The sequence below is a fragment of the Staurois parvus genome, unplaced genomic scaffold, assembly GCF_062004578.1.
Source record: "Staurois parvus isolate SC_StPar_1 unplaced genomic scaffold, SC_StPar_1.0 ptg000131l, whole genome shotgun sequence".
In the NCBI taxonomy this organism is placed as follows: domain Eukaryota; kingdom Metazoa; phylum Chordata; class Amphibia; order Anura; family Ranidae; genus Staurois; species Staurois parvus.
The window spans coordinates 12,982,604-12,995,579 of NW_028317927.1; the positions used below are offsets into that span (position 1 = coordinate 12,982,604).

General features: G+C 44.7%; 1 protein-coding gene across 1 annotated transcript in view; it reads right to left on the minus strand.

Moving 5' to 3' along the window:
- DHX36 (DEAH-box helicase 36) overlaps positions 1 to 12,976 on the minus strand; it is a 96,081-nt gene that overhangs the window by 33,939 nt on the left and 49,166 nt on the right. Inside the window, exons 15-17 of the mRNA XM_089672636.1 lie at positions 11,665 to 11,808; positions 11,410 to 11,527; positions 11,226 to 11,324 (exon numbers count right to left, since the gene is read on the minus strand). Coding sequence (XP_089528762.1) covers positions 11,226 to 11,324; positions 11,410 to 11,527; positions 11,665 to 11,808 — 361 coding nt within the window. The remainder of the gene's footprint in view (positions 1 to 11,225; positions 11,325 to 11,409; positions 11,528 to 11,664; positions 11,809 to 12,976) is intronic.

Genomic DNA, 12,976 nt, shown 5'->3' on the forward strand with positions numbered 1-12,976 from the left:
GTGGTCAGATTTGGCCAGTTTGCCAGCCCACCAAAACCTCTGGCTGCTGCAACCAAAGTCATTTAGTGGCAATATCACTACCACCACTTAATGACAGCTTCCTGCCCACCACCTTATTACACTTTAATATAATCTTTATTTAAACACGTAAGTTGCATACATACATGAGGTGACTGTATGTAGTGGAGAATTCACAGTGCAATAAATAAGTGAAATAGGCAATGCAGATCACCACTAGATTGTACAAAAGAAAAACAAATAGATAACCTTCAAAATTAGTGCAATTGTTCATAAGGCATGGCTTGAAATTTCCACTCGCCTGCTCGCCAATGGCGAGTGGAAATTATGGTGGGGGTGAGTGTGTCCCCCAGGGCAGGGGCGTATCTACCTCCAGGCACCGCTCCCCAGAAGAAGGGACCTTTTGGCCAGCAGTGGACAGAGCCATGCAGGGCTGCCAGCAGAGGGGTCGCACAGGTACCCTTGCAGTGGCCCGGACAGCAGGAAAATCGGTGCAGGGGAGGGCAGTGGCAGAGCGATGCTGTTGTATCTCTCCCTCCAGCAGCTGACGAGCCAGTACCAGGGGACAGCGTGGAGAGGGGAGAGGAGAAATGTTGGAGAGGAATAAGCCCGGAGCAGGTGAGCTGTGTTGTGTTCTGTGGGATCTCCCTGCCTCCCTCCCTACACTGACGGATCGTATGGGGCTGCAACCCCCCCCCCCCCTTCCTGCTGCCCGGAGATCAGCAGCCCTTGGAGAAGGTGCTTGTGTGCAGCCCCATACGATGAGAGAGAGAGGGAGAGAGAGAGGGGGGGGGGGGGAGAGAGAGAGAGAAGAGAATAGGAGAGAGAGAATGAGAGAGAGAGGGAGGGAGAGGGGGGCATGGGGAAGAGAGAGAGAAGAGAATAGGGAGAGAGAGGGGGGAGAGGGGGAGAGGAGAGGGAGAGGGAGAGGAGAGGGGGAGGGGAGAGGAGAGGGGGAGGGGAGAGGAGAGGGGGAGAGGAGAGGGGGAGGGGAGAGGAGAGGGGGAGAGGAGGGGGGGGAGGGAGAGGAGAGGGGGGGGAGGGAGAGGAGAGGGGGGGAGGGAGAGAAGAGGGGGGGAGGGAGAGGAGAGGGAGAGAGAAAAGGGAGAGAGAAAGGGAGAGAGAAAGGGAGAGGGGGGTGAGGGAAGAGAGGAGAGAGAGAGAGGAGAGAGAGAGGGGGGAGAGAGATAGAGGGGAGGAGAGAGAGCGGGGGGAGAAGGAGAGCGGGGGGAGAAGGAGAGAGAGAGAGGGGGAAGGAGAGAGAGAGAGGGGGGGGAGGAGAGAGAGGGGGGGGAGGAGAGAGAGGGGGGGGAGGAGAGAGAGGGGGGGGGGGAGAGAGAGGGGGGGGAGAGAGAGGGGGGGGAGGAGAGAGAGGGGGGGGAAGGAGAGAGAGAGGGGGGGAGGAGAGAGAGAGGGGGGGAGGAGAGAGAGAGGGGGGGAGGAGAGAGAGAGGGGGGAGGAGAGAGAGAGGGGGGGAGAAGGAGAGAGAGAGGGGGGGAGAAGGAGAGAGAGAGAGAGAGAGAGAGAGAGGGGGGGAGAGAGAGAAGGAGAGAGAGGGGGGGAAGAAGTGTATTTCTGTGTATGTACATGTATCTGTGTGTATGCGTGTCTGTACGTGCCTGTGTGTGTGTACATGTGTCTCTGTACGTGTGTGTATGTACATGTCTGTGTGTGTGTGTACAGGTGTCTCGGTTTGTGTTTGTTGGTGGCGAGTAACTCTAAGGCCTTGCTAGTAGCTCAGGACTTGAAATTTTAAGCCCTGCATAAAGGATCCAATATGTCATGAACAACGAAAGGTAGACAAGAGCTTATTTTATACGGCTGGCCTAGACCTATCAAAGAGGTAGCCTGCTTCTTATGAGCCAAGATTACAGTAGATAGGTAAGCCAAGCTCATTGGGTGCTAGGTGTTTACCATAATTTGGCGCTGTTCCACAGGCGGATGGCAATTTTAACACATGACATGTTTGGTATCTATCTACTTGGTGCTTCCCAAGTAGTACGGAAGTGTGTGTGTTTACTCCTGCAAGTCGCTATCCAGTTCTCTGCCTCCATGATCTCATTTACCTTCTTGAGTCACACCTCGCGGGTGGGTACTTGTACCTGCTTCCATATCTGGAGATTAAACGTTTGGCTGCGTTTAACCACTCCTCCAGTATGTTTAAAATGTCCTCGCACAGGAAGGGTGATATCTCAGTCATTGCCGTAGCAATGATCAAGGCATCATTTTGTTGGGCCAGCGATTCTGCATAAAGTAAAAGTAATCCAAGCAGCTAACATGTTGCTGGATTGCTTTTGCAGGTGGCGAAAGGAGCTCCCACCCCCCTCTCGACACCGCCTTTACAGGGCTTGCCCACGCTATAGGAGAGCCTGGCAAGTATGCGACTGTCAGCATCCAGCTCTAAGCACACAGGGAGTGGAATGGATGTCGTTCCTCCCACTGTGTAACGCCAGAAACAGGAATCGACAAGGATTTCATCACTTCCTGTTTTGGTACTTTGTTTACCGGCCGTTACTGGTTAGAGAAGCAGCTGACCAAACCAATCTGTGTATGATCGGATGCAATAGACCCCAAATCTCTCCATAAAGGAGGACCTGTCACGGCCCATGCTATTACAAGGGATGTTGTTTATCCCATATAATAGCAATGAAGTTGATGAAAAAAAAAAAAAGTTAATGTTACAGTATAAAAAATGCTTTTAAATAAATATAATTAAAATAATAAAAAAAAAAAAAAAAAAATCGCCCCCGTTCCTCCATGCAAATGCACATGTAGGTCCCGCACACATATGTAAACTGCGATTGCACCGCACATGCTGCGAACGACAGAGCGAGAGGAATAATTTTAGTGACAGACCTGTTTAACTCTAAACTGGTAACTTGTGAAAGCTTTTAATTTCTTCCCACTGCAAATAAACAGCCTCTGAGTGAACGTTCCTGAATGTCCCTCAGAACGTGGCCGCGCAGCTGTGCTCTCGGTCTGCCTCTGTCCCCTGGACACAGTGCAACGCCGGATGGCAGAAGGGCCCTTAGATTGGCCCTTCTGATCACATGATGGTGGTGTCCAATGACAGCCAACATGTGATGTCAGCAAAGCCACCAGTCTGTTGATTGGCTCTGCCTCTCCTCACACAGAGCCCGCTAGTGAGGAGAAGCAGAGCTGATCTGTGTAAAACTGAGTCACACACACACACACACACACACACACACACATCACCCCATAGTGTACCCCACACAACTGTCAATGCACCAGTGATCCACATCTGTCATGGTGTACCTGTGTAAAATTCACATCTGTACCAATGGTTGACATCTGTCAAGGAGTATCAGTGGTTATCCACATATGTCACGGCGTACCAGTGGTTATCCAGATCTGTCATGGCGCACCACCGTAAACTCCATATCTGTACCAGAGATCCACATCTGTCACTGCATATCAGCGTAAATTCCATATCTGTACCAGTGATCTACATCTGTCGCGGTGCACCAGTGTAAAATTTACATCTATACCAGTGATCCACATTTGTCACAGTGAACCAGTGGTCATCCACTTCTGTATCAGTGATCCACATCTGTCACGGCCTACCAGTGTCAAATCCACATCTGACAGTTTACCAGTGCTCAATATCTATCACACAGTAGTAGTGTAAAATCCACATTAGTACCAGTGAATAACATCTGTCACAGTGTACCAGAGTAAAATCCACACCTGTAGCAGTGATCAATATCTGTCACAGAGTACTAGTCTCAAATCCACAACTGTACCAGTGAACATCAAAAGCAATATAAGCAGTGCCGCATAAACATGTGTAAAAATTATACACCAGCGAGGAGGCTTTCCAGATACGGAGTATGATGGATGAGAGTAGCGGGGAACGCTCTCTGTCAAACTTAGATTCTGAGTATGAGCCAGTTGAAAGCAGTGGGTCAGCAGAGGTTCAGGAGATCGGAGGAGGGGCAGGCATCCACCAGTAGCGCAGTGGCGAGTGAAAGCAGCGCAGCACTCCCAGAAGATAGGAGCAGAATGTATTTTGGGGTGTAATTTTTGGTATGTACATGCTGTGTTAGAAATATCTTATAAACGGACAAAAAAAAATATTTACTTTCTTCATTTTCCAAGGAATTGTGGGAAAAAAAATTACAGGTTCAAAAAAAAAAAAAAAAAAAAAAAAAACACTTTATAACAGAAACGAACAAAAATGTGTTTTTTTCAAACTTTTCAGTCTTTAATTTATAGTGCAAAAACAAACAAAAACGCAGTGCTAATTAAATACCACCAAAAGAAAGTTCTATTTGTATGTTAAAAATAAAAGGACAAAAAATGAATTTGGGTACAGTGTTGTATGAGTAATTATCTATCAAAAAGTGCGAGCGCTGAAAGCTGGTCTGCAGAGGAAGGGGGTAAAAGTGCCCTGTATTGAGGACGTTAAACAATTGCCTATAGCGATTTTCAGGTACTGTAATTGGGCGCTGTTCCACGGGCGGACGCAATTTTAAAGCATGACATGGTTGGTATCTATTTACCTGGTGTAACATCGGATTTTATATTCTACCAAACAAATAGGTATTACATTGTGTTTTTGTGCATTAAAATCCATTAAAGTGTTACTAAATCCAGGACCCTGCATTCACTATCTGGTCGTCCACAGAACATGGAAATGTATTTATTTTAGTAAATATAAACTGCTAAATACCTTTTCTCATCAGTAGTTAGACCAGTCTTTTGACTTCTATCAGTGCCCAGCCGAGCACTGGTTAAAGCTTGTAGGAGGAGTTTTCTTCCTGCTCTAGGAGGATGAAGAACCCCTGACCTCTGTCTGGACAGTGCCGATTGGCCCTGTACTGATCACATGCACTCTCCCGAAGGAAAAAAAAAAACCTCTCTAGCAATACACACCAAACTGAGCATGTGCAGTGTCTCCACACATCTTATCAGGACATAGGAGGGGGGCACTGGAAGAAGAGGGGGATCAGAGAAGTCAGGATAAAAACAGCATTTTTACACAATGCAAAGGATTAACCCCTTAGGTTCCACAGTGAATATAACAAGCATGCTTTACTGCATCTACAGACTGATTTTACGGTTGTGGGTTTAGTAACACTTTTAAAAATATATTTTTCCCCAAAAATTTGCACTTGATAAATCACTGCACAAATATTGTGTAACATAAAAATAAGCAATGTCCACCATTTTATTCTCTGGGGAGTCTGCTAAAAATATATATGTTTGTGGGTTTTTATAGTAATTATCTATCCCCTTCCCGATCGCCCTATAGCAGAAATACTGCTACAGGGTTGCACGGATGTGCAAATTCACTTATATATAGACATTTTGCATTTCCGGGTAGGAGGTGCGCGCCCCTACCTTTGCCACCATTCGCGGCCACGGATGTCAATCACCAGGTCGCGCCCGGTGATTACCGACAATCACCATCAGGGAGGAAGACTGTTTTGTTTACAAACAGTCTTACTCCCTGTCAGCTCAGGCACACTGCTCGGGATGGCTGTGCAAATTGCTCCACAATGTAAATACGTTATTCTGTCATCCAGTGATGTACTGTAGATCCATCATCAATCACGATAAACAACACTCTGTGGATGTATTACAGCCTGCAAAGCTAGCTGACATAATTGTTGAGACACCTGACATTTAAAATAGGCTGTACATCTCCGTTTGGCTTAGAAACTGTGAACAGGTTGGAAATAGAAGCCTTGAGACCTCTTTGCTGCTGGCACATGTGTGGTGACCCTTTGGGACAGCAGTCTTTCGAGGCTAGCGAAAAAACACTCTTTGTTGGTGACCTGATGATACCCTTGAGTGTATGAAGTGTGGAGGGGAAAGCAGTGAAAATTCCTCAACAAAAGGAACTCTTCCTGAATTCCAAAAGGCATTACCGATTTCTGACCTGTCACCTTCTTCTTTATAGGCATGAGCATGCTTTTATGTACAGTCATCTCCTGGATGATGGCATCCAAGGATCACCCAAACAAGTGTTCACCCTCCAAAAGAGCAGTGTTGCGATTTGCTTCTTGCAGAGAAGTTTCGCCAAGGAATACTTGAGCCATAGGATCTCTCTCATGTGCGGAGACATTGTGTCCACTCAAGAAAGTTGCATTATGGAGTTTTCTAAGACATCTACTAAGAAACTCAGTGACTGATTATCTGGAACAGAGCATACAATTTGCCCAAACCTTGAGGGCCAAGAAAACTCCCATTGCAGCCATCGAAGGCTGCAAAGTCACTCCTACCTGAGAGGACAACACCTTAAAAAGGGTGCTAACTTCTAATCTATGACATCTAAAGCCCTGGACCTCATCCACTGGATCTGATTCTATAGAATAGAATATCTTCTACGCCCAGATCATAAAGCAGAACTAAACGCTCTGAATCAAGTTTGATTATTTTAATCCTTATGCTGCTAGCATTAGTAAAAAGATAAGAAAATATCATATTCACTTGTTTTAAACTGATTTTTTTTTTCATATGGCGTCTTTAACCAATTTCTGCCCATTAGACAACCTAGGACGTCCTTCGGTTGAAGTAGTTAACAGCCATTAGATCACTTCTTGGGGCAGTGGATGGGGTCCCCTCACTTCCACCTTTCACAGGCTTTCCCGTCCGATCGCGGAGCCCGAGACCACCGCGACAAGCGGGACAACACAGAGCTGCATTCCTCCCTCTGTGACCCCAGAAATGAAGAGGATTTCATCATGTCCGATTTCAGCTCTATGTTTACCTGGGCGGAGAGGAAAGCAGCTGTTCAGACTGATCTGTGTCTGGTCAGCTGCACTGGAGGCCAGGGAAACGATTTGGGGTACTAATAAAATAAAATGTAAGCACCCCCCCCCCCTCTCCGTGCTGCAAGCATACAGTTGCAAGCAAAAGTATGTGAACCCCTTGGGATTACATGGAGTTTTGCATGAATTGGGCATAAAATGTGCTCTGAACGTCATCTAAGTCACAACAATAGAAGAACACAGTCTGCTGAACATAATACTACACAAACATTAGATGTTGCCATGGTTTAATTGCACATAACATGTAAACATTTACAGTGCAGGGAGGAAAAAGTATGTGAGGCCCTAGCTTAATGACTTCTACCAGAGCTAATTGAAGCCAGGAGTGAGCCAACCTTGACTCCAATCAGTGTGATATTGGATGTGTTGCTGACAGCTGTCATGCCCTTAAAAAACACACACCTGTTTTGGGTTTACTGGTTTCAAGAAGCACTGTCTGATGTGAACCATGCCTCGCAGAAAAGAGCTCTCAGAAGACCTACGATCAAGAATTGTTGACTTGCATGAAGCTGGAAAGGGTTACAAAAGTATCTCCAAAAGCCTTGATGTTCATGTGTCCACGGTAAGACAGACTGTCTACAAATGGAGAAAGTTTAGCACTGTTGCTACTCTCCCTAGGTGTGGTTGTCCTGTAAAAATGACTGCAAGAGCACAGCGCAGAATGCTGCATGAGGTAAAGAAGAATCCCAGAGTGTCAGCTAAAGACCTACAGAAATCTCTGGCACATGCTAACATTTTTGTTGACACATCTACAATAAGGAAAACATTAAACAAGAATGGAGTACATGGGAGGACACCACGGAGGAAGCCGTTGCTGTCCAAAAAGAATATTGCAGCACATTTGAAGTTTGCAAAAGAGGACCTGGATGTTCCACAGCACTACTGGCAAAATATACTGTGGACAGATGAAACCAAGATTGAGTTGTTTGGGAAGAACACACAACACTATGTGTGGAGAAAAAAAGGCACAGCACACCAACATCAAAACCTCATCCCCACTGTAAAACATGGCGGAGGGAGCATCATGGTTTGGGGCGGCTTTGCTGCCTCAGGGCCTGGACAGATTGTTTTCATTGATGGGAAAATGAATTCCAGAGTTTATCAAGACATTTTGCAGGAAAACGTACGACCATCTGTCCGCCAACTGAAGCTCCGCAGAGGATGGGTGATGCAACAGGACAATGACCCAAAGCATACAAGTAATTCAACAAAACAATGGCTGCAACAGCACAGAATACGCCTTCTGGAGCGGCCCAGTCAGAGTCCTGACCTCAACCCGATTGAAATGCTGTGGCATGACCTTAAGAGAGCGATTCACACCAGACATCCCAAGAATATTGCTACACTGAAACAGTTTTGTGAAGAGGAGTGGTCCAAAATTACTCCAGATCGTTGTGCAGGTCTGATCTGCAACTACAGGAAACGTTTGGTTGAGGTTATTGCTGCTAAAGGAGGGTCAACCAGTTATTAAGTCCAAAGGTTCACATACTTTTTCCTCCCTGCACTGTGAATGTTTACATGTTATGTGCAATTAAACCATGGCAACATCCGTTTGTGTAGTATTATGTTCAGCAGACTGTGTTCTTCTATTGTTGTGACTTAGATAACGTTCAGAGCACATTTTATGCCCAATTCATGCAAAAGGGGTTCACATACTTTTTCTTGCAACTGTATGTGATTATTGCACTACAATTGTGAGGCATCGTTGCAAACATCAGAGCAAGAGCAATAATTTTAGCTCCAGGCCTCCTGTGTAACTCTAAAATGACTACCTGTAAAGACTTTTTATTAAAAAGTCACCTATGGAGAATTCTAAGTACCGTAGTTTGGCGCCATTTCCACGGGCGTACACAATTTTAAAGCGTGACATGTTAGGTATCTATTTACTCGGTGTAACATCATCTTTTATTATTACTATTACAGGTACAGTGCCGCCAGTTTATGCAGCGGTGTGTGTGTGTGTGTATATATACACACACACACACATATATACGCACACACATACACACACACACACACACTGAGGAACAGAAGTATTTGAACACCCTGCGATTTTGCAAGTTCTCCCACTTAGAAATCACGAAGGGGTCTGAAATTCACATCGTAGGTGCATTCCCACTCTGAGAGACAGAATTTAAACAAAAAATTCAGGAAATCACATTGCATGATTTTTAAAGAATTTATTTGTCTTGCACTGCAGAACATAAGTATTTGAACACCTAAGAAACAGCAAGAATTCTGGCTCTCAAAGACCTGTTACTGTGCCTTTAAAAAGTCCACCTCTACTCCACTCATTAATCTTACTTAGTAGCACCTGTCTGAGCTCTTTAAAGACACCTGTCTACCCTACAGTCAGTCAGATGCCAACTACTACCATGGGCAAGACCACAGAGCTGTCAAAAGACACCAGAGACAAAATTGTGGACCTCCACAAGGCTGGAAAGGGCTACGGGGCAATTGCCAAGCAGCTTGGTGAAAATAGATCAACTGTTGGAGCAATTGTTATAAAATGGAAGAGGCTAAAGACGACTGTCAGTCTCCCTGGGACTGGGGCTCCATGCAAGATCTCACCTTGTGGGGTATCACTGATAAGAAATGTGAGGAATCAGCCCAGAACTACAAGGGAGGAGCTGGTCAATGACATGAAGAGAGCTGGGACCACAGTTTCAAAGATCACGGTCAGTAGAACACTACGCCGTCATGGTTTCAAATCATGCATTGCACGGAAGGCTCCCCTGCTCAAGTCATCACATGTCCAGGCCCTTCTGAAGTTTGCCAATGACCATCTGGATGATCCAGAGGAGGCATGGGAGAAAGTCATGTGGTCAGATGAGACCAAAGTAGAACTTTTTGGTCTAAACTTCACTCGTCGTGTTTGGAGGAAAAAGAAGGATGAGTTGCATCCCAAGAACACCATCCCTACTGTGAAGCATGGGGGTGGTAGCATCATGCTTTGGGGGTGCTTTTCTGCAAAGGGGACAGGACGACTGCACTGTATTAAGGAAAGGATGAATAAGGCCATTTATTGTGAGATTTTGAGCAACAACCTCCTTCCCTCAGTCAGAGCATTGAAGATGGGTCGTGGCTAGGTCTTCCAACATGACAACGACCCGAAGCACACAGCCAGGATACCCAAGGAGTGGCTCCGTAAGAAGCATATCAAGGTTCTGGAGTGGCCTAGCCAGTCTCCAGACCTAAATCCAATAGAACATCTTTGGAGGGAGCTGAAACTCTGTGTTGCTCAGCGACAGCCCTGAAACCTGACAGATCTAGAGGAGATCGGTGTGGAGGAGTGGGCCAAAATACCTGTTGCAGTGCAAACCTAGTCAAGAACTACCGGAAACGTTTGACCTCTGTAATTGCAAACAAAGGCTTCTGTACCAAATATAAACACTGATTTTCTTAGGTGTTCAAATACTTATGTTCAGCAGTGCAAGACAAATAAATTCTTTACAAATCATACAATGTGATTTCCTGAATTTTTTGTTAATGCTGTCTCTCAGAGTGGGAATGCACCTACAATGTGAATTTCAGACCCCTCCAAGATTTCTAAGTGGGAGAACTTGCAGAATCGCAGGGTGTTCAAATACTTCTGTTCCTCACTGTATTTGTGTGTGTGTGTGTGTGTGTATAATATATATATATATATCTATCTATCTATATATCTATCTATCTCGCTATGTATGTATTCAGAGCTAATAATTTCTGGGAACAATCACAGGGTAAGCTATGCCAGGAGTCCTCCCTATTTGATAGAAGGATCCGGGAGTCCACATCATTGTCCCTCCCCTTGCACAGGTTTCACAAAGTCTGGAAGCACTCATCAGTCTAGTAGCAAGGCCACCAGGCTCAGTCTTCACTCATCACAGTGAGCGTACCCCGCAGGGCTTTCAGGGACTCAACTTCCCTCCAGGGGTATCACTGCCTTGGACTTGTACAGAACCCTGCCAGCAAGTTACCCCAGTATACAAAGCCCAGTAGATTGCTGTCCGTAGGATTCAGTGTGTGGCCCCACATGGCCTGCTGACCGTACTGGCAACTTCAGATAGCGTGCCAACCTCTACTCCACCAGGGGTGTAAGGAACAAGCCAGGATTTATTGGAACAAAACCCAACAGAGACACACATCCATCACCCAAGGACATTAGTTAAAAAGTGAGGCTTATTTGAGAGGGGAGAGGTTATGTGCCTGGATGGGGTTTCCTGCCTTTTTTGGTCAGTGTCCATTTATGCGGAGGTGGCAGCATAACCTAAGTAGTTATAAATATTTAGGTCCTCTGTGTGCTGTGAAGTACAATTAAGAAAGTGTAATTCCCAAAACAATCCTGGAGAATGGATATAAATAAACATGTATGATTTTAACAACAGACTGTGGAACCCCTGTGCATTTTCATCCATATGTTGCACTTACAAGTTCCATAAGATGGTTTATAGCCAGGCACACTGCCTGCTGTAATGGTGGATCCATCAATTTTCCAAGAAAGAAGCCAATTCCTCCAAGCTTTAAAATCTGAAAAGAAAACAATACAGGCCAATCAGTGGCAAACAACTTTAACACAACTGGTGACAAAGGAAAATGTAGAACATGTGCACACCTTTATCTGGAGGCAAAGTTCCTCTAGAGGTGTTCTGGCAATTTCTGGCAGCTGGTAATCATCAAGCAAACTATCCCTCAGTCTGTTGTATAGATGATAGCAAAAACCTGGCTTTACTCTGTCAAATAATTAAATAAATTTTATTAAAGTATATGTATTTTGTTAGTGTTTTATGCAAGTCACATTTAAGCACTGTATAATATTTCTATATTGTCAACTGTATCACTTTCACACCACCATCCCACGTTTGCTTACCTGCCAGCACGTCCTTTTCTTTGCTTTGCATTAGCATGGCTAACCCATTCTGCTGTCAAAGTGCTGATGTTATTCTGAGTGTCGAAATTTGTTTCTTTTATTTTGCCACAATCTATCACATGAACGACATCATCTATTGTAATACTATAAAAGGAACAAAGAGGGATTATGACTTTTATCTGCATCACAGCTAATAACAATGAAGGAAAAACGTTCACTGAAATTATCAGAGTTTTACTTGCCTTATTTTTGTGTTGTATAGGGGTGTTTCAATCATAGACCAAAACATTGCAAACTAGAATTAAAGTATACGTGAACTTGTACATTGCAAAATAACGCATTCAGTTTAAAATAGAAATGAAAGCCAAAACATTTGTGTATTGATAACATTTGTGTATTGATATATAAAAAAAAAAACAAAACAAACCTCTGTTCTTAGCTGCATAGAGATCTGGGGGAGGGAGAAACAGCTGCACACTGGTCTTTCCATTGAATGGCTGTGCAGGATTGGGGGGGGGGGGGGGGTTTGTCGGGACAAGTCTGATTACTGGAGAAGAACATGCGGAGTTCTATGTATATTTGGACACAGGCACAATTTTTGTTTTTTTCAGGTATTTACCAAAACATATTCAAGCAACAGTTATATAATGGATATGTGCTGAAAGTGCACACTCTCAGGTTTAATTTGAGGGTATGTACATCCAAATTGGAGGAAGGGTTTAGTAATTATAGTTCTTGAGAGAAGCTATCCCCCCTTTTTCAAGGGACCAAAAGTAATTGGACAATTGAATATAATCATAAATATAATGTTCTTTTTTAATATTTTGTTGAGAGTCCTTTACTGACAATGACTGCCTGAAGTCTGGAACCCATGGACATTACCAAAGACTGGATTTCCTCCATTCCATTGTTTTCCAGGTTCTAACTGCAGCTGTCTTCAGTTGCTCTTGGTTTGTGGGTCTTTCTGCCTTTAGTTTTGCCTTCAGCAAGTGAAATGCATGCTCAGTTGGGTTGAGATCAGGTGATTGACTCGGCCATTGCAGAATATTCCACTTTTCCTTCAAAAGCTCCTGGGTTGCTTTTGCAGTGTGTTTTATATCATTGTCCATCTGTACTGTGAAGCACAGTCCAATCAACTTTGCTGGATTTGGCTGAATCTGGGCTGACAGTATATCTGTAAACGCTGCAGAATTCATCTGGCTGCTTCTGTCACATCATCAAAAAAAACCAATGACCCAGTGCCACTGGAAGCGATGCATGTCCATGCCATCGCACTGCCTCCACCATGTTTTACAGATGATGTTGTGTGCTT